This window comes from Orbicella franksi, chromosome 6 (assembly GCF_964199315.1).
Source record: "Orbicella franksi chromosome 6, jaOrbFran1.1, whole genome shotgun sequence".
Taxonomy (NCBI): domain Eukaryota; kingdom Metazoa; phylum Cnidaria; class Anthozoa; order Scleractinia; family Merulinidae; genus Orbicella; species Orbicella franksi.
The window spans coordinates 18,421,521-18,447,031 of NC_138150.1; the positions used below are offsets into that span (position 1 = coordinate 18,421,521).

Below are 25,511 nucleotides of genomic sequence, written 5' to 3' on the forward strand. Positions count from 1 at the left end.
AGCGACCGCGTCTTTTTGAATTAGTGGCCATGGCCTTCTAAACTATTTACTCAGGGGTAGTCGGTAGGGTCTCCACTGTGGAACCTGGTTTCACTTTCTTGAAATTTCTATCCATAGTTTTTGGTTTTAAAATAACATATGCAGATTTAGCTATTAAAAATATTAAGTTTACTAGGTTTTGAATGCAATTGCGCAAGATGTTAATGACTAGAACAGGGTTTAAAGGTTTTACTCTACCCTAGTAAGGCAAAAAGTCTGTGCGTCTTTCTTACAAAGGCAATGGCGAAGTACATTGTTGTAGAGTTTTCAAAGTAAGCTTATTGCCTTTTTTTTTGAGGAATTCAAGTTAAATTGAATTTGTCAAATGGATTTCCAGTGAATTCGGGTGATGTTGTGTTGAAGTGATCAGACGTTTCATCTGGGACTTGCTTACATCGGAAGGAAAATTTTACGTTTCAGTTGTCAAAAGCCGGAAGGTTAATGGACTCTTTGGTCAGTTTGCTTCCAGGCATGTGAAACAATTGAAAAACCACTGTTGCGTGCGTTGTTTAGAAAAGACGGAGATAAAAATAGTTCACAGAAAACTTTGGATGATATGGCTCGGAACAATGATACGTAATCTTCAAACAACATGAATTATTTAGAGGGAAGAGTTTCAAGCAGTTTGGAGCGGCAACGAAGTCGGACCACCTTCTCTCATGTGGCAGCAACTGAAGAGAAAAGTGGTTATTTGTGGAAGACGTTTCATCATCCGAGGAGGACGTCCTCCAAAACTAGATACTTTGTGCTGACCAAAAGTTCATTGGATCACTTCAGAAACCATCACAGGGTAATAATAATAGAATCCTGCTAATAGTTAATGTTGTAAAGTTTGTAATAGTGAAGTGGACCGAAGTGACTCTAAATTCGCTGCCATGTGAAAAAGTGCAGGGATGCCAACCTAAAAGTCTTGAAATCCTGGAGTCACCAGAATTACCTAATCTCAACCCCAAAAAACGTTGTTAAAAGGAGAGTTCTTCCCAAAATTTCCTCCCAAAATGCCCTAAAATTAGCCAAAATAACTGAGAAAAATGTACTTCAAGCACTTTGCTGAGTGCTTGGGAGATTTGCTGACCGGCATAGAGACTGGAAGTTTTGGTCTGAATGCGGAATACTCCAAGATAATATGAGGAACAAAATCCTCTTCCTACATGTAAAAAAAAAATGAGAGAACTGGAAACAACATTTACTGTTTGTGGTCATTTGATTCATTCTATGTGTAGGGCACTATTAAGCTCCATGTTTACAAAATGATGTGCAAAGAAAAGATACTGTACATGGTTTCAAGCACTCAAAATTAAACATTCTGTCTAATGGTCTCCATAATAGTCCCTTGTTAGCCAGGTATTTAGTAACTGTGGCGCTTTTTGTTGCCACATAACCGCAAAAGTGCCTGCTACCCATTTAGAGAGTGATCAGTAGCCAAAATCCAGCGGGCCATCACCTCTTTCTCAGCCAGCTAATTAAGCCAGCAGCTGGCACTTTACAACAACCCAACCATGCATGTACATGTATGGTAGGGTAAAGTCTGTGTCAGGCCTGTGCTTATCTCTGGTTTTGATAGCTTAAAGTCAGAAGGAATATCTCTGGATGGGATGCTAGTGGGGTACCTGTAGCATAAAACTTATGCCCCTTGGTAGAGAGGGGCACTACAAAGTGAAGTTTCTTGTCCCAGAACACAATACAATGACCCTGTTCAAAGCTCAAACCTGGGCCACTCAATCTGGAAGTCCATCATACCAACCATTAGATCACCTCACCTACTCTTGCCATCCAGGGATAGTGCAGTAGCTTAGCATTCCAGAAACGGGATTAACATTCATGTGCCTAAGAAACAGATGAGCCATCTAGCTTGTCTGATCCTTAGAACAGATTAGATACTGGAAACAGACTTTGCCTAATTATATTTAAATTATGACAAAGATTAACAAATAATCTTTTTATCATAACATTTATGTCTGATCAGGAAAAGCTCAAAGGAAGTCTTCCACTTGCTGCTATAGACTCTGTAGAGAAACTGCCTGAAGATAAGAACTCATTTAAAATCACAGGCCCTTTCAAACATCCACTGATTCTTCAAGCATCTGACAACGAGGAGTGTCAGGATTGGATAAAGGCCATTGAGAATGGTGAGACTTTACAGACTCTTCTTATAATTTTCATCTTTGTACACTAAATGTGATAGAATACTTGTTATTCATATATTGAAGAGTTTTTTGCCACTTGCATTGTTATAGGAAAGTGGTAGTTCACTTGCCAATGTAAGTTGTAAACACAAAAGACTTAGACATCAAGGTCACGTAATTTGGCAGCAGACAAGTTATTTGAATGTAAAATCAATATGCAACTCCAAATACCCGTAAGTGTTTTTGTGTTTGTAGGAATTCAGCAGTGGCGTTTAGATTCTGATGCCAGCTCCCCTGCTTTGCAAAAGAAAGATGAAGTAGATAGTATACAGAGTTGTTTGAATGCTGTGCCTAAGATGAAGGTATTTTAATACCTAAATCATAATGTAATGATTAAAATGATTACTGCTGGGACAGAGGGTAACATTCCTTCATAACCTCAAACCTTGGTGTATTTTTTTACAATTTAATGTTAGTAACTAGATTATTTTAAACTGATTGAATGCCTTATGAAAAGGAAAATAGAAAGAAGTCTCTAGATGAATTACAATGTAGTCATGAATGTTAAAGATCTTTGAACAGACTGTAATGATATATTTGGTAAAACAAGGTCTGCAGTACCAGTGGCTAACAATATTAAAAATATATATATTTATTACTATCTTTTAGGGTTTATAAGACAAGCATAATTGAAATGTAAGCATGTGGGATTATATTGTTGGGAGAAGGGGAGGAACTTATAATGGACAGACTTATTGGATGTAAGAGTCTGGGCTTAAATTTATGGGGATTTATAATGTATTAAGTTTATAGACTCTGTCATTGAGAGCTCATTCATTCAGACCAAATTTTTTAACAGTGATCACATTACATGTTGATTATATTGTTTGTTTTGTGTTTGCCTCACTGTTTCCATTTATATTAATTTTATGGTATTAGCTTTTTGTGAATCAAGGTTAATGGTAGTATGTGTTGTAGGTCAGAATGAAATTCAGGTTAAAATGAAAAATGTTTCCTTTGTCTCTTAATCCTAAATTATTCATGGTTCATGAATAATTAGGGTTAGAAGACAAAGGAAATTGATAATCAAACTAGGTTAAAATCATTTTAACCTGAATTTCATTTTGACTTATAATATATATTTGAATTTAATCACAGATGCTGTACCCATCTTTGTTTTGTCCTGTTGGAGATGGAGTACTGTTCTCAGGTATTGCATGATTCTCGTGTAGTTAATTCTTACCTACAGTGTACAGGCAAAGGGCTGGTGAATGGACCCTGGAAAATGAAAGGTCTCAAATTCTCGGACTTCTCTGTGATGAGTCATGAGGTCCTCATTTTTGTGTGTTTCTTTTCATCTGTAAAACTGTTCAAGGCTCATTCTTGAATTATTTTCTGACAAGGGTCTTGGTGTCTGGGTGAGTCTCAGATTTTACTTTTCGTCACACCTGTGAAAGGAGATAATAAAAATAATAGGAATTTGCAGTGGCAGACTGTCTACTGTTTCCAGATCAACGTGAAATTTCTAAAATGCTGCCTTGCTTGATCTTGTCATTCTCAATGACTAGAAATACAGCTGTATTGACCATAACTTGCAGCAACTTTATATTAATTAATTTTAATGAGTGGCTACTCTGTGAGGCAGAAATCTTCAATACTACAAGACTGTACGCTACACATTAAACGGTGTGACCCTTAAATATTTGGGACTCAATAAAGACATTTACACTTGCAAAGTCTTTTCTAAGTTGAGAGACTAAACTCCTCATCTCTGAGACATGAAGAAGGAATTTTGTAGATGCCACCTCATTACCTCTGCTTACTTTGTTTAATGTTGAGTAGCTCCTAACGTGCTTTATTTTTCTTTAAATTTTTTACCCAAACTTTGCAGCTTCCAATGAGCTTCATCATGAGTTTCCAATGATAAAGTATGCGCGAGGAGGCAGGTCCATTCCTCACGAGAGAGTCTTTAAACTTGACAACGACAACTTGGTAGGTAACAAAATAAGTGCTATAGGAGATCAACTGGTTAAAACACTTTGAACCTTTATGAGTATTGAGTGTATCAATTTTATGCCGATAAATTTTTATCCTGACCTGCAGCAAATCATGTGGAAGAAGAGAGGAAAAGCTCATAGTTTTACATTTACCAACACTTGTAAGTTAAGTTTCATTTATTTTACACCTGCAGCACTAAATCTAACCAGTCAGACATGTTTTCCTGTTTACTGATTTAAATTGGAAAGGACTGCAGTGGAATTTTTCTGAAATACTGGTATCCCATTCATAATAATAGGCAATTAACTTATTGCTTTCAGGACTTTGCGTCTTAATTTCAACTAGTTACATCATTGTTGCAGCTTAAATATGGTTTTCATTCTAGGTTTTATAAACCAGTTTGGCTTTTATTTTGCTTTGTTTCATTTTGTGCTCATGCATGTATGAAATGTATGAGATGAAATTTAAAATAAAAATCAAAGCTGGTACATGGAACATCTCACACTAAATTGTGAAATTTAAACTATGTCTCCAATAGGTTGCATTCTTAATATTCCAAAAGGAAATATGGCAATAAAGCTAAAATACCTGTAGTAAAGCTAAAATACCTGACTAATGACGTGATATTATTGTTAAACATGGTGAAAAAAACAACAATCAGAATAATATGACTTGATCTGAATTGAAAATTGTAATTCCTTCTGAACACTTCGTGGTCATTTACCCAATTTCCAGATTCTTTTGTCCGATCAGAATTTTGTTTAGGTATAAGGAACACAACTGCCACAATCGCAATGTACTATGTGTCATCACTGCCATGTACTATGTACACTATCACCTGCAGTTTTGTTGTAAATCTTCCAGCAGAAGTAACTACTGGAACAACAAGAACAACTAGTATTTTATTAAACTCTTGTTCTTGGACCATCGTAGCTTGATTAAGAATATGACACAAACAGCGGTGATAAAAATTGTATTTCAACTAGTATTTTATTTTTTTCTGAAAAATTAAGCCTAAACAGAGTAATAATTCTTTCATTCGTTCTTGTACTTTACAAACTATTGTTTGATATATAAATAACTAACACACACTAAAATAAAGTACAAAATTAATATTGAGCCTGGAGGCTAAATAAAGGGAATTTATAAGTTAGATTTCTGCTCCTACAGTTTCCACATCTTTCGATTTTTGCGATCTGGTAAAGGGGAGATTGACGTGTATTGTTTTATGTCCAATCACTATTTGCTTTTTTGTCATGATCCCTTGTCACACCTCGCCATCGATGCATTATCATGCATGAAGTTTTAGATGAATCACTGCGTAAAATATGCTGCTTTCAACAGAATGTGCAACAGCATTATTATCTTTTAGATACCGTAATTTTATATATAAATAACTAACACACACACTAAAATGAAGTACAAAATTAATATTGAACCTGGAGGCTAAATAACTGGAAAGTTTTTGAGTTAGCCTCCAGAAATAAGTGATTATTTAAAAATATAACCGTATCAAGCTAAACAGATTGGGTGGCTATCAAAACAATTGAAAAATGAAAGTAATATTAGGGGCATACGTAAGTACAATGTAGGTGACAAAGGATAATATTAAGCATGTCTCTCTTTTTTGGTGTAGTATGTTTAGATAGGGTGATTGAAGTGCGCTGTGGCCAGCAGACTAAGAATTTTGTCAAGTTCCCTTACACTGAGGTTGAAAGCCAGTCATTCTCACTGATGTTTGAAAAACAACAAGGTTTGTGTTCTGCTATTAAATTAGGAACAAAGCAGCACATGTACATAAGACATGGCAAATTTTTATAAGTTCAAATATTATTAGTTGGAGGTAATTGTATGAATGCGAGTGCATTAAGGATTTAGGCTAAGAGTGATATAGGTATTTAAAATTCTCTCAAAATTGTCAAGCCTTTAGGCGAGTGTAATTGTCATGAGTAGTGTAAATCCTTAATTGCTCGAGCTTTCAAATGATTATTAATTTTATTGTTTGACTGAGAAAGTTACAAAAGTACCTGTGTTAATTTGCGACACATTGCGAATTCAAAATTAACAATAAATTGGCCTGTTCTCAGCCAATCACAATGAAGTAATTTTCTCAGTCATATAATAAAGTCTGAAACAAAGAGGTAGTTTTTCAGTATATTATTTTTGTACGTGAAAGATGGTATGTTTGGCGTGTTATGAACGACAGACTGAGCGTGGGACAAAGCAAAAAATCTTCATCCACAATGTGAATACTCATTCTAAATGTCAGTCATGCACACCATAACCACTGAGCTACAGTATGGGGAGACTTGTTGTGGTGAGCGAGGCCATTTACAAGGCTCAGTGATACAGGACAACCTGTAAACTGCAAGGATCAACAATGTCAAAGGTGTCCTCTATGGAGATAAACTTTAACAATGAATTGAAAGGTGGAAAATTTTAAACTTTTATTTAATTTGGGTATGCATGATCAAACTGTACAGGTCTGTATGTTTGCATATCCAGGGGGGTGTACTCCCATATATAGGCTATATAGGTATGTGCTGCTAGGAAGGGGTATAGTTTTCAGGCAGTTCAGTCTAGGATAGGTTATAGAAATCAGGCAGTTTTGGTCTAGAATAGGATGTAATTTACCAGGCAAGTGGCCAGTGCATATACCCAGGATTTTATTAATAATTAGAAATTGAAACTGGGAAGTGACTTTGTAAGATGTTGGTTTAGTTGGGGTACATGTTGGACTATGATAGCGATCAGGGCTTTGCATGGAAAATAGCTTGTCTGGGATAGGGTAGGGGTTTTTGGTACCTAGTCTAGAACAGGGTTGCAAAATCAAGCTGATCATGGTCTTGACTAGTATAAGATAAGGGATTCTGTGTCCCATTGGCACACTCCCACTCAAAGACTAACAATAAATACATCAATTGATGCAATTATTGGGTTTATACTACTGAGTCACTTTGGAAGCAGCACATGACAATGTATAGTTTTAATTAATTTATCATTGTACCAGCAAACATTATTTGACTTTATTATATAGCTAGCTCCGCAAGTGGGCAAGATGAATCAAATCCTGTGCTGTGATTGGCTACCCGAGCGGGCAAGATAGAGCTATCTTGTTGTTTTGTGCCTAATGTGCATTGTGTACCTCTATGCAGGAGAATGGAGTCAGCTGTGTTCGTTGGACCTGATCTGTGATTCACCAAAAGCATTTGAAAAGTGGACTAGTGCTGTGAGTGGGTATTGTTGTGATAAAGAAGTCATGTGAACAGTGTGAAAGGCAGTGACTTAAGGAAGAACTCTTTGCTGTAGGCTTGACATAAACGAAGAGAGGGTGGATGAAAAGTTACAAAAGAGTTACAAAAGGCAGTAGTGGGTAATGTGGCAACTTTGATGTTGAGAATGAGGAACTACACATGTAGATCAGATCAATAGGTCTAGGTTTGACCCAGGCCACTATGTCATGTTCTTGGCCAAGGCAGTACTTCTCTTTAAACTCATAGTATAAACTGAGTATACTAGAGACTCAAAACTTACAGTTTTATACTCAAAACAAATGGATGATATTCTTTCTATTTTTTGCAGTGTCTCAGTGAAATAGCAAACATTTTCTTTGTGTTTCAGTCAAATTGAAGACTGCGACACTCATGAAAGTTTGGGAGAACTAAAGAACGCTGTGGAAACATGCTAGCAAACTTCCACTCTTACAGAGAGAGACACAGAAAATGTTTTCTACTCCTTTTAAAAATGGTAATCAAATTAAAAATAACACAGCCTGGTGTCTTGCAAACTGATTTTACTTTGCTTGCAGATGAGAGAAATTATTTACAGCAAAGATCACCGAGTGAACCGGCATAAATTTGATGGTGTGGATCCGGTTGTACTGTATCCTTTGAATTTTGTTTGTTAGTTTGTACCTTGCTGCTGAACCTGTGGTGTTGTTAATGATGTATATATATACTTGAGATAATATTTTTTATGCTGCGGTTATAAAGAGGAGGCACTGTGGCCTCATGGTCAGTGCACTCACCTCCAGAGTGAGCAGTCCAGGTTCAAGCCCTGGCCGGGGACATTGTGTTGTGTTCTTTGGCAAGACACTTAACTCTCACAGTGCCTCTCTCCACCCAGGTGTATAAATGGGTACCGTATTTACCCGTGTATAATGCGCACCCATATATAATGCGCAGTGCAAATTTCGAACTATAAATTTTGGGAAAAAAGTGCGCATTATACACGGGTAAATACGGTACTAGCAAATTTAATGCTGGGGGTAACCCTATAGTGGACTAGCATACCATCCAGGGGGGAGTTGAAATATTCCTACAGAAACTGGAGATTCTTGTAAGTGCAGACCTGATGGGCCACTTTGTTCAAATACAGACTTAACTTATTAATAAATTACTTTGACATCAAAATGAAATTGACATCAACAGGAACATTACCTCTTTAATTTGTTTGGATTGTTTCCTTAATTCTCTTTATTAAGGTGGCTAAAACGACACTGGTCAGTGATGTCATCACGGCATGGTAAAGGAATCTCAGTGGACCAGGCAATGTCATTTGCTCATCGCTGCTGTAATGGAGCTAAGAGAAAACTCCTGAGAAACTATGTCAAGGTTAACACTGTAAAGCATTACTTACAATATTACTAAGTTAGAGGATTTAATACCATATGATTCAATCAATACTTCTCTGACATTCCCCTAATAGGGATTTTTAGTTGTAAATAAATATATTAGAAATAATTTAGTACTCATAATTTTAAAAGTTAATTACTATGACAATACTAGATTGATCTTTAAACTGATACATGGGTATTTAGTTACCTCTAAATGAAAATAATAATATTATAGAAATATTATTAGAATAAGTGTAATTTTTAATTTCAACTTTTCCACTTCAAAGCAAGTTACTCAGTAGTTTATCATTTACTAAAGATTTTTTCTAGCTGCAATTATTTGCTGTGATCATAATTAATATAGCAATTGAAGTACCAGAATATTTCGCTCTTCATATACAGGAGAGTATAACTATCCAAAACTTGCTATTGGTTTGATGTTGCAGTTGTTTACCTGTAAAAGGTTACTTTATGATTAATGTGAAAGTTCTGTTACTAAATTGCCCTCTGCACACGATTTATAAACCTTATTTATTTCACAGTTATATGACCTATATTTGTTTTTTACTATTTTCTATTTTTTTCCCTCCTTGATCAATTAGATGATCAACATTTTTTTATAATTTTACTCTTACCAGCTCATATTAAATTACTGAATCATTGTCACAAGAGTAGAATACGAGTTCAAACTTGTTATACACTATGAACTAGTCCCTTTGTTCTCTTTCTTTTAAGCTCATCTTGTTGGTTTTGCAGGATGTTCTGGAAGCTCAGTGTGGGATGGTTCAACACAATGAAAATCTCTTGTGGAACTCTTTTTTGATGCTTTTTAATGCCCTCAATGAACAACCACGGGTGCGTAGATACCAATATTCAGTTTTCAGAGGTTTTCCTTTCAAATGCTATTGGACCCTGCTAATTCTAACTTGGTTATTTCAGATTCCCTGCTGTTTTGAACTTGAAACCATTTCCTTTGGATTTGCCTCCCAGTCATTTACTATTGACAGTTTCAAACTATTTTTCATAATTCCCCTGAGAGGTTTAAATGTGGTGATGGAGAAAATTACTTGTCTGGCATTTGTGAGTGCCCTCAATAAATATGTAACCTGTCAGGAGTCATATTTTTTTAATTTGACAAGGTGAAACAACAAACAGAAATTTTCTTGCATATTTTACAATAATCCTTTGGTGATGAACCACAATAGAGTTTTTTGCTCACGGCTGCTAAAATTGCTGATATGACAGCTACACATGTATTGGAGTGCCATCTTGTGGCTACAACTGTACCAAGTTAAAAAAAAAGTAATTATTATTATTTTTTTGGTGGGAGAACAAAATCAAGACCCTTCTTGCTTCCACGAAAATTTGCCTAAAATGACTAGTTGCTTTTCCCATAGTTCCCTACTGTATTTCTTATTTGCATATGATATAGAGTGTTTATCATTTTGTTTCTGCAGCTATATGAGATCTTTTGTAAGTATGCAAAGGAACACCCTAACCTTGGCATGACGCCAACAGAGTTTGCAGAATTTCTTCGCAGAGAACAAGAGGCAAGTCGCATGTGATATTTTTCTGTATCGTGTGATTAATAATGTTCTAATGTCATTGTTTACATGCATAAGTATGAGTGCCACCACCTTTTTGTAATGGGCTGATGCTGATATTATATTATAATTTTTACAGGGTGCCAAGTATGGGACTATTTCAAAATAAAATGTTTATTCAATGTGTTCAAACCTCAATATTGTTTCCTTTGTTTTAGTCCTGCGGTTGTGACCACCTCTCGTAAGCGACCACCTCTCCTCAGCGACTAGTTTTCCAAAATACGAAAAGTTTCCCAGTCAAATCAGTATATTTGGAACCTCTTGTAAGTGACCACCTGTCATAAGCGACTGCGACCACTTTTAGAGCTGAAAGTTTGAAATTTTCTTTTGTTTTTAACCTCCCGTAAGCGACCACTTGACAGATAATAGTGCGAAAATTGGATAATAAGGTGTTGTAACATTATTGCATTCCTGGGTAGTACCGGATTTTATCTTGAAATTGATTTTTCACATGAATAAAACATTATTTAAAGATAAAATGCACATACACTGTACTCTATCAGTCTTAAAAGAGATGACCTAAATGTCTTAAAGTTACCATATGCTAATGAGGCAACATTTTGACCCAATACGCAGTTCTAAGCTCTCGTAAGTGACCACCTCCTGTAAGCGACCACATAGGCTTGACATTTTGGGTGGTCACTTACGGGAGGTTCGACTTTATTTAACTTGGCCATGAGACATGAAATAAATGTATCTCACATAAGAGTAGATTTTTGTGAAAGAATAAACCACATTGAGAATGACCAATTGAAACAAAGTATATTTAATTAATAGATAAAGCATTTACTGAAAGCTTAATAAATTATACTGTACCTGAGGAATTTGATTATCTGAGTGTGCAATTTTCAAACAAATGTCTCAGTCAGTAACATTTATGAAACAAAATGTGATATATATGCTTTTGCCTTAACTTGTTCACTAGTTTACATGTTGTGGTTACAGTTTAATCAAAATTAACATTGTCATCATTTATTGAACAAGAGTATAATACGGTATGTTTCTTTCAGGAATCACTTAGTATACCAGCTTGTGCTAGGCTGATGTCAATCCATGACAAGTTTCACATGATGTACAAACAGAAATGTGCTGGAGACGACCCAGAGTCCTACAGATTGAGCAAATCTTTCCTGTCATATAATGGATTCCTGAGGTAACGGGAGTACTGAGACTCATTCTTTGTATTAACACAACTTGTGACAACTTAATATAAACTTACACTTCAAACAAAGGGCAGCTTAACTTGGAACTATGCAAGAGTCTTTGGTAATGTATACCTTTTGTAGGTAACTATCTCTCTGAATATAAATTAAGACACAAACTTATCTGTGTTCCTGGACACCCAAACCCCATACAGTTGTATTTTCCCACACTCCGAAATTTGGTTTTGCACTATACATGGCCCTGTGTGCTTCAAGGAGTAAACTTTCTCCACCATCCTGATGTACTCTTTGCAAAGTCTTGTAACTGGCTCAACTGATTAATTTGCTTTCTTTGCTTCAGGACTGGCAAAGAGTCATTATTAAATGTGAATGTTTATTATATAACTCAATTTCTTTATAATTTCAGTTATCTTCGTAGTAAAGATAACTCTCCTGTTAATCCAGAGCATAGCACTGTTTACCAGGTGAACATATCTAAATATATGCTTAATTAACTGTCTTGGGAATTCATCTTGTTTTTGTACATAATTACAGTTCTTTTCTGACTTTGAGATTATACATGTAGTTCAATTCTGTGGTCTTTCTATTTCAGGAAATGGATCATCCATTGACTGATTATTTTATCAACTCATCTCACAACACATATCTAACTGGACGGCAGTTGAAAGGCAAATCCAGTCTTGAGGCATATGTGAGAGCTCTGCTTCAGGGCTGTCGCTGTGTTGAACTTGATTGCTGGGATGGACCAGGTAGATTTGATATAAATGCACTTGTTAACTCCCTTGTAGGGTTATATCTAAAACCTTTTTTTGGCTCAAGGGTTCTGAGGTACATTCTACTAGCAATGCAGTGAGTTCTGTGTGCCATGAAGGAGAGCTAAAAAAATCAATATTGTCCCATCTAGCCTGAGACAAATCATGTAGTTTTTTGGTACCTTTTGTTTATTAATAATTGAATTAATCTGGTTGAATGTCAAGAAAATGTCATGGCGAATGTCGAACTGTGTGCATGTCTAAAAGACAGCTGGAATGTGGGGCTGGTTGGTTTTTCAGACCAATTATGTCAGCCCATTAAGCACTATGGTCAAAATCTAATCTAAATCTATTCACTATACTGATACATGCCACCTCACAGTACTGGTTTATTTTAGAACGTACGCTTACATTTAGATTTAATATATACATATGCGTATACGTATTCCATGTTCTGATGAAAATGTGAAATGTGAAATAATAACTGCTCTAGGATCAGCCTCTTTTGGTCATCTTTGTTTTCCAGATGAGCCTGTCATTACTCACGGACTTACGCTGACTTCAAAAATCAGGTTTAGAGATGTAGTGCAAGTCATTAAGGTAATAAAGGTTTTTGTTTTTAATTTTATTCCAAACGATCTTAGTCTTGGATAAATTTAGATCCTGTTTGCTGTTAAATTTCTTGAAAATAATAGCTTAATGTATAAAGTGAAAGTGTTCTGCAGACAAAGACGATATTTTTGCAATAAGCTGACATGCCAGGTTTGTAACAAGGCTAAAACAAAGCTTTTGTGGAAATAGATTGCCAATTGAAAAAAGTCTTGTTCTGTTTTGCTATACATTGTAACATCCATGTAGCATTTGTTATAGTATTAACCTGCTCACTGTGTACATCACATTATTATAGTATCTAAGTTGTGGCACTTCTTTTGAGGACTGCCCTCTTTGACAAAATCATAACATTTGTACATGTAAATGATATGTGTGCTGTAGCAAGCAAATGTTGACAATGAAGTATAGTCAGTTTTAACTGAAAAGCATCATTTGTAATCCAACTGAGGCTGGTTTAGATTGAGTTGTGCCACACTTGTTTTTCAGTTTAACTCCTTGAACAATTCAGTCAGATGATGCTTCAGTTAAGGCCACGCTGTTGTGAATGAATGTGGTATTTATTCAGGGGCAACACCTTTTAATATTTTTGCCCATATAAATGCTGGACATAGTTGGGGGCAGGGCTTAATCATTAAGTAAACATGATATACATTATTTTGTGCTTTCGTTTAATTTCAGGAGTATGCATTTGAAGCTTCAGAGTTTCCTTTGATTTTGTCCTTGGAGAACCACTGCAATGAACAGCAACAAGTAGGTCCACAGAATTGCACAATGGTTTTTACCCTTTTTCAAATATTCCACACGCACATTGATTCAAATGAATCTGACAGTCCAGTAGTAACCTGCATGGCAGTTGTTCAAAGTTAAAGTTGAACGTAAATCATGAGTGATGGGTGAGAGGAGGGGAATTTAACGTTCCCCATCTTCTTCTCCTTCTTTCTCCCCTTTAAACACCTGCCATGCTGTTTTTTGTTTTGTTTTGTTTTGTTTTGTTTTTTTGCCTTTCACTAACAATACTACAATCACCTTTCTCTTAACAAGTATGTCTGTAAAAATGTCATCTGGTGTTGGTCCCTACACACATTTTGCAGTCATTTTTTGGTATCTAATCTTTCTATATGCTAGACACCCCTCTAAGATGGACAGTTGGAGCTAGTCCTGATGGTGTCTGTCTTAGCGAGAGATAGCTTTACTAATAGAAGAAAATTCAGTTTGAAAATGAAATAAACATGTGATTATTACCCCAGCTGTTGAGACAAATGCATCACTTATGCTCCCCAATTCTTTCCTGTAGAAGATTGCTGTAGTCAATTTTTAGCCTGTGTCTGCTAATAAACTGGGAGGCTGGCACTTGTTTTTCCAAAATGCAAAATAATGTTGTTCTCTTAGTAACTAACTTGGTTGTGTAGATGTTAATTTTAGTGCATTGTAGTTAGCTTTTAAAGTATTTAGAAAACTTCATTTGAAAACTTCATTTGAAATAAAGGAATTTATGGAAATGTTCAATATTCAATTCCCAGGCAATCATGGCAGACATATTTGTCACGGAGCTTGGAGACATGCTTGCTACAAATAACCTTTCTGATGAGCTTGGCATCCAGACCCTTCCTTCTCCCAAAGATCTGAAGAGAAAAATTTTACTCAAAGGCAAAATTAAAGTGAAGAAAAAGGTATTACCAATTTTAACTATTATATCGATTGGAAATAATAAAATATATCTTTTAATGCTTACAATTAGAAATAAAATGTTATTTTTTAATACTGAAAATAATTTTTATTTGACAACACTCTCACTGATCCGTCACAGATATCCTGTAAGCATGTACATCTTGCAACATTGTTCACAACATTGCTCACAATGACTAAATTGCATCATATGCCAGTCCCTGAAATTGTTGTATGCAATATTGCCTGCAACATAATATTACAGACTGAAGTAGAATTTTATGTTACTTCTGCAATAATATTGCACACAATAATTTGAGAGGTAGACAAGAGTTAAAAATGTTGCGCCATTTGTCTGAGCATTTAGTTTTTTTTGGTCAACTTGCAAGAAATGTTTGGAAAGAGGTAGTTTAATACTTTTTTTTTTCAACTTTACAGCATAAGATATCAACTTCCATCTGGCCTGGAGTGACTGTCAACCCTATAGCTGTAAGTTCTTCCATAGCTGAATTACTAATAAACTTGTTAGATGAATAGGGACCTCAGGTCATATCAGTATGGACAGCGACCACTTGGAGTGATATATTTCAGTTCTAGATGGGACGTTACTCCTGTACAATCCCAAGCAGGGAAGGCTTTTGTTATGAAGAAGTCAGAGTTTGTTAAATAAGAAACGTTTTCTCACTTTTTTTGCAGCAGGAAATCAAATGCTGCCAATAACAATAACAATAACAATAACAATAACAATAACAATAACAATAACAATAACAATAACAATAACAATAACAATAACAATAACAATAACAATAACAATAACAATAACAATAATAATAATAACTACATGTATATTAATAAAATAGAATATTTATAATAATCCGTTTTCTATGCAAATTTTGATTGATTTTGCTCTGAATGTGACTTGTTCCTTGACCTTTTATAGTTCAATGTGAACAAACTGCCAATACAAATTATGTAGCTTTTCATGTACACCAATTTAGCTATCTACAGTAGTACAGCGACTTATATTTGTGTATTGTGTTGTTTTCTTGAGACTATCAAGCTTATTGGTTTTATTTCAAATAGGGTTTCTCTCCAAGGGTAAAGAAGACCAGTAAAGTGCTTGTGTCTAGTCAGGTAAGCCAAATTGATAGATATATATATAAGGTGATTGTTAGGTTGATTGATTTATGGATGGATGGATGGACTGACTGACTGACTGACTGACTGACTGACTGACTGACTGACTGACTGATTGATTGATTGATTGATTGATTGATTGATTGATTGATTGACTGATTGTCTTTTTACTAAGTAGAGGGCAAACTGCAAACTGTGCGTGATACTAGTACAAGTTTAATTTGATCTTTTCACAAGTGTCACACCACGGTGTAGTACTGTGTTATTTGTACTCATCATAGTTGCTCAGACTATTTGCAATACCAAACCCAGATCCAGAAGCCAATCTGATTGAATTTTGGTGAAGCAAAATCTTCAAACTTTAGGTCTTTTATTAGGTTACAATGTGAACATACTTGTTTAGCTGCAAGCACAACTTCAGGGACTGAACTGTGTCTTTGTGTAGAATGTATTCCATCACTGATTAATTACCCTGCAAGTCAGTTATGGTTTTTCTTTTAAGTTGCTGAGCCATCATAATTTTCTGTTGTGCTTGCCCTTATTTTAGAATAACCAGTTGTTTTCACTCCCATCACATCATTCACACCAACCAAACCAGTTTAGATAAGCCAAGTGTGTCATTTGGAGAACGAAAGACTTCCTGCAGCAGTAACCGGAATTTTACCCAGGGTTTAAATGGTGTTTACTTTGGTGTTTTATCAGAAATGTCTGTGTTTGTAATAGCTCTTAAATCATGGAACCCCCTTAATGAGACCAAGTTTGGGCCATGAGATTGTGATGGTATCAAAGGGGCTCTTACAATACAAAATATGAGGGACTAAGCATGCTTTCAGGCCCAAAAAAGTAGCTGCAATAACAATGTGCTCATAGTCATAGCCCTAGTGGTCATAAGGCAGAGTTCTACTGTGAAAAACCTTGATGCACCAGATCAGTGAACACGGCAAAGTGATCATTGCAACTTTTTTTATGATCTCATTTCATAGTCTGAAGCAGTATTAGCAAGATCAGAATCATCTCACTCTCTTGGCCCTAGAGTACGATCAGTGACTACCACAACATTAGATGACAAGGTAGGTGATTATGTGTCTTATGCCAGGATATTAAAGCTGAAGGAAATTACTAATTATAAAGCATGTATTTTTATGTCAAAATGCGTAGTTTTAAGTTCTGAAGTAGCAATGTTTGTTTTTACCTCTATTTAAATTTATTTGTCAGTTTGTACCTTGCTAATGAGCATGTGGTGTTGGTAATAATGCATAAACTTGAGATAATGCTGCAGTTTAAAGGAGGCGAGGTGGCCTCATGGTTAGTGTGCTCATCTCTGGATTGAGCAGTCTAGGTTCAAGCCCTGGCTGGGGACATTGTGTTGTGTTCTTGGGCAAGACACTTTACTCTCATAGTGCCCCTCTCCACTCAGGTGTATTAATGGGTACCTGTGAACTTATGCTGGGGGGTAACCCTGCGATGGACTAGCATTCCATCCAGGGGGAAGTAGAAATACTCCTAGTCACTTCATGCCACAAAAACCGGGATAAGCTCTGGTCTGATGGGCCACTTGGCTTGTATGCAGGCTTTGCTTTACCTTTTTACCTCTATTACCCAGTATCTTGAGATTGTACTTGAACTTTCCATTCATCCTTGCCTTTGAGGTTATTTTTAAGTAGTTTTGTTCACATCTTTCTTCATCTCACTTTTGTTTTGGTAATTGATGTTATACTCACCTCTTGCTCCTTTTCGTGCAGGGATCAACAAGTGAAGAACCATACAATATAGTAAGTCTTAATATAGTGTTGTTGCCATGTAATGTCAGATAAAAGTACTTAGCAATATGTTATGGTCAGATACTAAGTTTACATGACCGGTAACATGAAAAGTAACCAAGGTGAATTGATCATTCTAGTTTTGCGACCTGAAAAATATTTTTTTCTGATAGCACAAATAACCCTGGACAAATTGCTAAGAGCTGTGATTTCAAATGTCTACTTTGGTCAGGTTTTTTAAGGCCTCCAGACAGGGTTTTGTTTAAAATTGATATTCATTATACCAATTTGCATTTTTTGTCACAATTTCCAGGTGGGTGTTTTAATTTGTACAACTTTAAGAAGCGCTAAGCCATGCTTAAAATATTTTGAAGGTGGCATCACCTTTATATTTGTGATTTTGTGCTTCCACAGGTTCCATTGGAAGATGCCATGGGCAAGCTAATAGTTTATTGCCGTGCAGTACCTTACAAGAAGAATGAAGTCTCTGAGGACTGCTGTGAGATGTACTCCTTTAATGATGGTGCTGCGCAAGATTCTATTTCAGCTCATCCAAGAGGTATGAGGAACAGATGAGATTACACTGAATAGTGCATTTCAATAGGTGGATTTGGCTAACATGTTTACATCATTGTTGCCACCCAATTCAGACCATGCCATGATTCATTTGGAAGGTTACAATATTATTGTACAATTTGTCACACGCAAGTGATTGTATGGTGGTATATAGAAACAGAACAACTGTATCTTCGCAAATGAATCATCACATGATGTGAATTTGGGGCACAGCAAGGATGTGAGCATGTTAACAAAATCTGTCTATCTTGCCTTCTTGGTAAAATATACAGAAATAACTTTATTCTAGAACAGTGTTTAAAGCTATCGATAGTTGTCCATGCACTGTTTCATTAAAATACATAGGTTTTAGCAGATTTTTTTTTACCAACTTAAAAGAAAGCCTGATAACAAAATTAGGATTCAGTGTGCTTTCAGAGCATGACTTCAAACCTCATTGAAGCAGGTTTTCAGACCTTCTTAAATGTTTGCTAAATTGCTATTAAACACCAGCTGCAAAGATATTCTCTTAAACTGAATCATTTGCTTGATGCATTCATTATATTATCGTATCAAATTTGCAGATCTGTCAGTATTGTATTACCAAAGGACTCTTTCTCAAAGAGCATGAACAGTGAGAATTTGAAGCTAACAATTCATTTAGTATTAATAGCATGAAGTTTATTAATCAAACACCAGATGCCATTGTTTTGCTTTGTAGTCATTTTGTCTTTGGCAAACAAACACATTGTAAGGACCTATCCCAAGGGTTCAAGAGTGGACTCCTCAAATTATAATCCGCAGGTCATGTGGAATGCTGGAATTCAGATGGTGGCCATTAACTTTCAAAAGCCAGGTGACATATTGCTTTTCTAGATTGGTGCAATTTCTCCTCATTTCTCCTATCATCATTATCATTACCTTTACCATTACCATTACCTTTAACATCACCATTGTCATTGTCATTGTCACTGTCACTGCCACTGCCACTGCCACTGCCACTGCCACTGCCACTGCCACTGCCACTGCCACTGCCACTGCCACTGCCACTGCCATTGTCATTGTCATTGTCATTATCATGGTAATTATCATAATTTATCCCAGTTGAAGAAGAATCTGTTTTTCACCAAGTCTATTCAATTAGCTGTTATCTTGTCCTGTTTGTAAACTGGAATTTCCCACTGATCAGTTGCAAGCAAAGCAGGAAATTACTTGGTGTATGTTTTATTTAATGTGATTAGTTTCCCTGTTCAATCGCTAAGGTACTGCTTGATATAAGAGTCATCAACGGTCCTGCACACCTGATCTATTTAAAGCACTCATTCTTTATTAACCAGTCTACGACTTTTTACAGATTCTGGCATGCACCTGAATCAAGGAAAGTTTAGAAAGAATGGAGGTTGTGGTTATATTTTGAAACCAAATTCTCTGAGAGACAGAGGTGAGGATAAATGATAAGGGTAAAAAAAAACCTTAAAGTGTCTTTGTCTGTACAACGTGATCAACACTTTTGCTTTTTGTGAAAAAGTTGATAGTTATTAGTTTTTGGCACAGACTATCATGGATTTGATGTGTGTCCCTGCTGCTGTTGTTGGGTTAAAATAGACTTGGGAGTCCCAAACAGTTAGGTGAATTAATGATATTGAGTGCTGTAATCACAACATTTGAAGATAATGTCCTTATCATTATAACTGTGGAAAGCAGAGTAATGGTTAAGATATTGGCATCTAAATCAAGATGTCTGGGCCCAAGCCTGGCCAGTGTCACTGTGTTGTGTTTTAGCGCAAGACATCTATACTCTGAAACCTGGAATTATGAATGGGCAACGGAAAATGGTTAGCTAGCACAATTAGGACTGATTCATCGTTGGTGCAACCTGATCTGCATCTGATCCAGGGGGTAGTAGCAGTGTAGTACTCTTAGTTACTGGGAGGTGCCATGGGGTCATGGTTAGGTTACTTGACTCTGAGTCGAGTGCCCCAGGGTCAAGCCCTAGCCAGAGTTCGTTGTGTCACATTCTTTTGCAAGTCTCTTTACTCTCGGGGTGACTCTCTCAACTCAGGTGTATAAACGGGTATCAGCAAATAAAATGATAGGTAGGTGGGGACAACCTTGCACTGGACTAGCATCCCAGGGGAGTTTGAATAATCCTAGTATCTTCAAGCTACTGAAATGAGATGAACTGCGGCACCTATGGGACATTTGTCCCCATGCAGACTTTGCAGAATTTGAAGTTGGGCACCGCTATGGTGACTCACCTGGTTCTGTTGAGCCTTAGGATTAAGATGACCATTACCTCCTTCGTTTGCGGTTCTTTATACCATGGGAGTTCTAGAATGTACTTAAATGCAGGGCTGCAGCCAGAAAAAATTATGACTGAAGCAGTGTTGATTGTTTTGTTTGTTTATATATTTGCTAGCAGTGTTTTACTTTCTCCCTTAAAAAAACAAACCAAAGCAACAAAGACTAAAGACATGACTGACACAAGTGCCACAGTTTGCCTGTTACTGGCTACGGCCCTGAAATGTGATTGATTTTGACCATGTTGGACTATTAACTCTTGACAGAAAAGTCGAATTACCACCCAATGATCAAGGAGAGCCCGAAGAATGGAAAATCCTGTTACTTCACAATAGAGGTAAGGTGTAGATTGTTTTAGGAACAGATTGACAGTGTCATCTAGGTATTAGTGTCTTAGTGAAAGGCTTACTTAACTCTGGTAGGAAAAGAGCTTGTTTTCAAACTTTTTGATTGGGAAAGGAGCGGTCTTATGAGAGGAGGGGGCTTCTGTAAATTTATAAATCAGAAATAGGAGACTGTTTACAGTTTATTACGTTTAATAAAATATTTTTCTCTACATATAAGTACTAAAGTAAACCTGTATTTGTAGGTGTTGTCAGGGCAATATTTACATGCTGATGAAGACTCTCAGCTTGCAATTCGTGTTGATGTGGAGACAGTTGGAGTCGCAGAAGACTGTGCAGTACTCAGCACTGAGGTACGAGTCACTGTTTTGATGCAATTCGTATCGTTTTCGCCAGACGTCTTCACAGAAACTCGTCAACTTCAGGACTCTACAAGGTTTTATACGAGGAGGCTCCGCCCCCACGGCCAACCCCTTACCTTTCTGTATACAGTTTGACAGAAAAGGTACCCCTTTCTGATACCTACTTAAGAATACTCTATCCCTTTTCTAAACCCTTTGAATAAAGCGAATAACAATATTACGGAAAAACATCAAGTATTTTTGACTTGTGAAATCCCTACCGTTTTATAGGGCGGAGCCTCACCGCATAGGCGATTATATGGAGTACCCGTCCCCCGGGCTTCGGGAAGGCTATTCTTTAGTGAACCTGAGAACGCTGTCCATTGAACCAAAAATTCCTGAACGTTCAAAACAGTGGTACAGTACGGAAATTTCCTTGGAAGTTTCCGGAAAATCCGAAATGTGAACCATTCAAACAAAAATTCCGGGATGAAAATCAAATGAAACAGCGTTTCTTTTAGGAGATTTTCGAAAAGTTGAGTTTAGTTCCTGAGGTTGTCCTCTTTTCCGGAAATTGTGGATAATGCTGTTCCATTCACCACTGAAAATGTTAACTCGAATTTTTTGTTGAAAAGAAAGCGTCCTGGATCATAGTGAAACTGTCTTCCATTCCTCTAAAATGATTATTTCGTGAAGAACATTTGCGCGCAATACTGGGTCTCTAATTTTGTTTTTCTTGAATTAAATTTCTTTGCTTCTGACACAGCAACAGTGTCATACCTCTCACACTTTAAACTGGACTTCGCTTTATTAGTGTTATCTCCAGTTTGGAAAGTAAACAAGCAGTCCTCTATTGGGGAATGAAAATAGGCGTTTTTAATCTTAAAGGTGCTCTTAGGTTTGTAGCTTACACTTTTGTCTTTATTTCACTTTGTCATCAGCCTACATTAGACAAGTTAAATCCCCGGTTTGAGAATGCCAAGCATCTTTTTAAAATCATCATGCCAGAACTGGTGAGTATGGAAACATATCTAGTTCTCTGCACGCATTGCAAGCCTATGGTGCGAGATTTTGTTTCATGGGCAATATATGAAGACCATTGAAACACGGTCGATCAGAATGCATTAAGAAATGGGAGACCATTCCAGAAGACACGAACTGTGCATGTCCTTGCACATGACTCTTCATAATGCGTGTGGTTCTTACGGATAGCTACGGATAGCTACGGATAGCTACGGACCTACGGATATCTTGGGGTTGAATAACTTGCCTGTGAGGTCATCATCAGTATTCAAACTATTGCTTATTGGTATCTCAGATTTGTGTATTTGTAAACAACTTAAAACAGACAAAACTACATGGAAGTGCTACTCAAAGACTTTAATTTGAGTGGTCACACATCCATTAGAACCACCTTTTGCCACATAACTAACAATACTACACGATAGTACTGCACAGTAGCTTTGATTTTAATAGTGACACAGCGTTTGATCCACAGATTTAAAAGTGAGAACCAACTTCTAAAGCATAATAGGATGTACAGTACCACGTAAAATTACTGCTCAATAGCTCTCATTTAAATGGTCACACACTAGTGTTTTGATCTCCAGACCAAGTTAGAACAACATCTTAACGGACTTTTCTTGCCTTCTGTGTTTTCCAGTGTCTTGTTTACTTCAAAGTCCATCTGCTAAACAGAAACAAAAGCAGACTGCTTTTTCAAAATGTCATTTCTCTGGACAGTCTTAGACCTGGTGAGTGGGAATATAGCTTTTCTCAGTGGTGATCTGGACTTCGCTTTGGCTTTTGCCTGTGTTACGTTACTACGAACGTTAGTTCATTGTCAGAGCAATAGCTAAGTAACTAATAGTAATAATCCCGTTGGTTATGGTTTTGTATTCACCAGGGATTCACTACATCCGGCTACGCAGTCCAACAGGTGTCGAGGTACCTCACAGTGGTTTGTTTGTTCGTATAAAGCTTCAGGATTTTGAGCCATCCTGTGATAAAATCAAGGGCACTTCACGGGAAAGACTTCTTACATTTTAGATTAGAGTAATTTTGCCCTTACAGCTGCACGATCAGTGTACAAGTTCTCCTAACAAGTCTCCGTGCATTTTTGTATTTCTTATCGATTTGACCTCGTTTCCGATGTCATCAGCTTTTTGATTCTTCACACTCCCTGCTTGTCTTTGAATTAGACGTTAATATCAGTTCAGTTAAACCTCTCTGTAGAAACTACTCTAAATCTTGGGAAATGTATAATATTAAGCACTTAATGACTGGCCCCGAGGGAAACAATGAGTTTTGTTTTCCCGAGACCCTCGATGTTAACATTAAGTGTTTTGTTATACCTCCCAACTCAAAAATAGAAAAAGAACTGCGAAGAAATCGTTTGCTTGACGCCGGCTGGCTCACAAATTTGCCGCCGTTTCAAGGAGCACAACCTGATCATGTGCGAGTCCAAAGTTCCAGTTCTTGTTTTCCTGGGGAGTTAGTAAGGTTTGTTCGCCCTAGGGAGTTAGTGAGTTTTGACCTACAACACGTGACACGTTCTCCTCCAATGGGAAAACGTGTTTGAGTTGGGAGGTATAACAAATAGCTTTCAGGAGTGCGCAGTCTGAAAAGGGTTTACAGCTGCAAGGGAAGCCCATACAAGACGATATTTGCACAGTTAGTCGTTACGGAGAAGTTATTTCTTAGGAACATTTTTAAAGCATTAATGAACTACTTTGTACAATTCACTTTCTACTTGAGGGAGAAATTATCATAAACCATTTTCAGATTAATTTGTTTCCAGCTTGGGTTAATATGTTTCAATGGAACCCAAAGGTCTTACAATAACATAAGAACATACGCAATCGTACTTTTTCGTTTAACTCTCCAGTGCAGATAATTTAGTTCAGAATGCATGTCCGTGAAATTGTAATTATCGTTTTTCTATATCGATCACTTAATCATACAAGTGTTTTGTCGAAAAGGACATATAGTTATATACAGAAGAAAATAATATAAGTCTTCAGATTTGTAAATATTGATCAGGGTGAAAATGCTTTAAAATGGTCAGGGTTAATTTATTGTTTTTTTACTGGGTTGCTTTCCTTTTCATGTATATTTATTTTTGGTAAACCCTTGTAAATGACTCAGTGCAGGTCAGTATTTAACTTCAACGAGTGTTTCGTTGAATGGGACACAATAGTTGTCAGGAAACAACTTGGTTATGAGCTAAACTAGATGGTTTTTGTTAACTTGGATTATTGTTCAGTGTTAAATTAAAACGGTATCTGTTTCTAATAATTGTTAACTATTTTTACAGTTATGCACGGCATGGAATAGAGCGGTTTTCATTTGAATGTCGAAAAGTAATTGGTCTTGCATCAACTACGTCACACGATTGGCTTAAAAACTCGCGCCACTTTTTCATCTAATCGGAAGTCAAACCAAACCAATTGTGAATTGTTCGCACACGTTTTCCCGCGCTTTGCCTCAGCTGCATGTAATTACTTCGAGCTTTGATTGGTTTACTGTATTGTCTGTGTCTTTTGTGATTTGCTGGAGTGATTACTTTGGTTTTGGTTTTACAACACTCAGTTGAAAACCGCTCTATAGCATAGCGAGGAAATTTAACTGGTGGTATTCACGAGACCGAAGCTACTTTTGATCCTGGAAATAAACTATTTCTGTACAAAACGTCGTCATTTGTGAAATAGCCCATACGCCAAACAGCATATGTCGAGGAGTCCAGCGTAGTAAGCAGTTATAATAACCATATAATTTTTTTTTAATCATATGTAGGCTTGAAGCAAATCCGAGCTTCTGATTGGTTCTCTTGAGTCGGGATTTTGTCATTAAGCCGTGCATTTTTTGCTTTCGATAGCCGGCAAATTCAAAATTTCCAGTTAAAAACGAGTAAATACTCTCATTCTTCGTAGAACTACCTAAAAGATTGATATTTAATATTATTATATGGCTGTGTCTCACAAGGACTGGGAACTACCGAATTCACGAATTTGATTGGCTGAAATCGATATTGACCGCGGTCTAGATTTTCCCATCTAGACCGGCATCTAGACCGGCATCTACACCGGTTTCATTTTGCATTGAAAAAGTAGCAAACTAAAATGCAAAAATGTTCACCATTTTCTTTTATTTTCTTCTCAATCATTTATGGAAGTGCCAAAAAGCCTGATGACAAAAAAAAAAAGTAAATTAAAGAGGACGAGCAAATTTCGGCAGGCTTATTTAAGCTCATCGCCGTTCGCAAGCGAAATGTCAGCAAACCAGTTACATTAAACGAATTAAAGTTTTCTTCTTTGCCATATAATAAACATCTTATTAACCGAGCTAACTCGGTCTGTATGGGAGAATCTTGACCTCGGTCGTGTGTACAGACCGAACGCAGTGAGGTCTGTACTCACGACCTCGGTCAAGATTCTCCCATAGAGACCTCCAGCTCGGTTATTAAGAGCTAAATAATATTAATAATAATAATAATAATA

At 36.6% G+C, this 25,511-nt stretch overlaps 1 protein-coding gene across 1 annotated transcript; it reads left to right on the forward strand.

Annotated features, from left to right (window-relative positions):
• The first annotated feature begins 70 nt into the window (after positions 1–70).
• Positions 71–24,309, forward strand: LOC145489042 (1-phosphatidylinositol 4,5-bisphosphate phosphodiesterase zeta-1-like). Its single transcript, XM_081467935.1, has 30 exons — positions 71–829; positions 2,006–2,168; positions 2,421–2,527; positions 3,324–3,375; positions 4,057–4,157; positions 4,269–4,323; positions 5,800–5,916; positions 7,319–7,392; positions 7,972–8,045; positions 8,647–8,776; positions 9,535–9,633; positions 10,236–10,328; positions 11,393–11,535; positions 11,952–12,009; positions 12,138–12,294; positions 12,824–12,897; positions 13,588–13,659; positions 14,430–14,579; positions 15,013–15,063; positions 15,658–15,708; positions 16,695–16,781; positions 17,454–17,483; positions 17,886–18,030; positions 18,748–18,882; positions 19,381–19,467; positions 20,594–20,664; positions 20,917–21,024; positions 21,954–22,025; positions 22,676–22,766; positions 22,919–24,309. The coding sequence occupies exons 1-30, from the start codon at positions 632–634 to the stop codon at positions 23,059–23,061; spliced, it is 2,988 nt and encodes a 995-aa protein (XP_081324061.1). The 5' UTR covers positions 71–631; the 3' UTR covers positions 23,062–24,309.
• Positions 24,310–25,511: the final 1,202 nt, after the last annotated feature.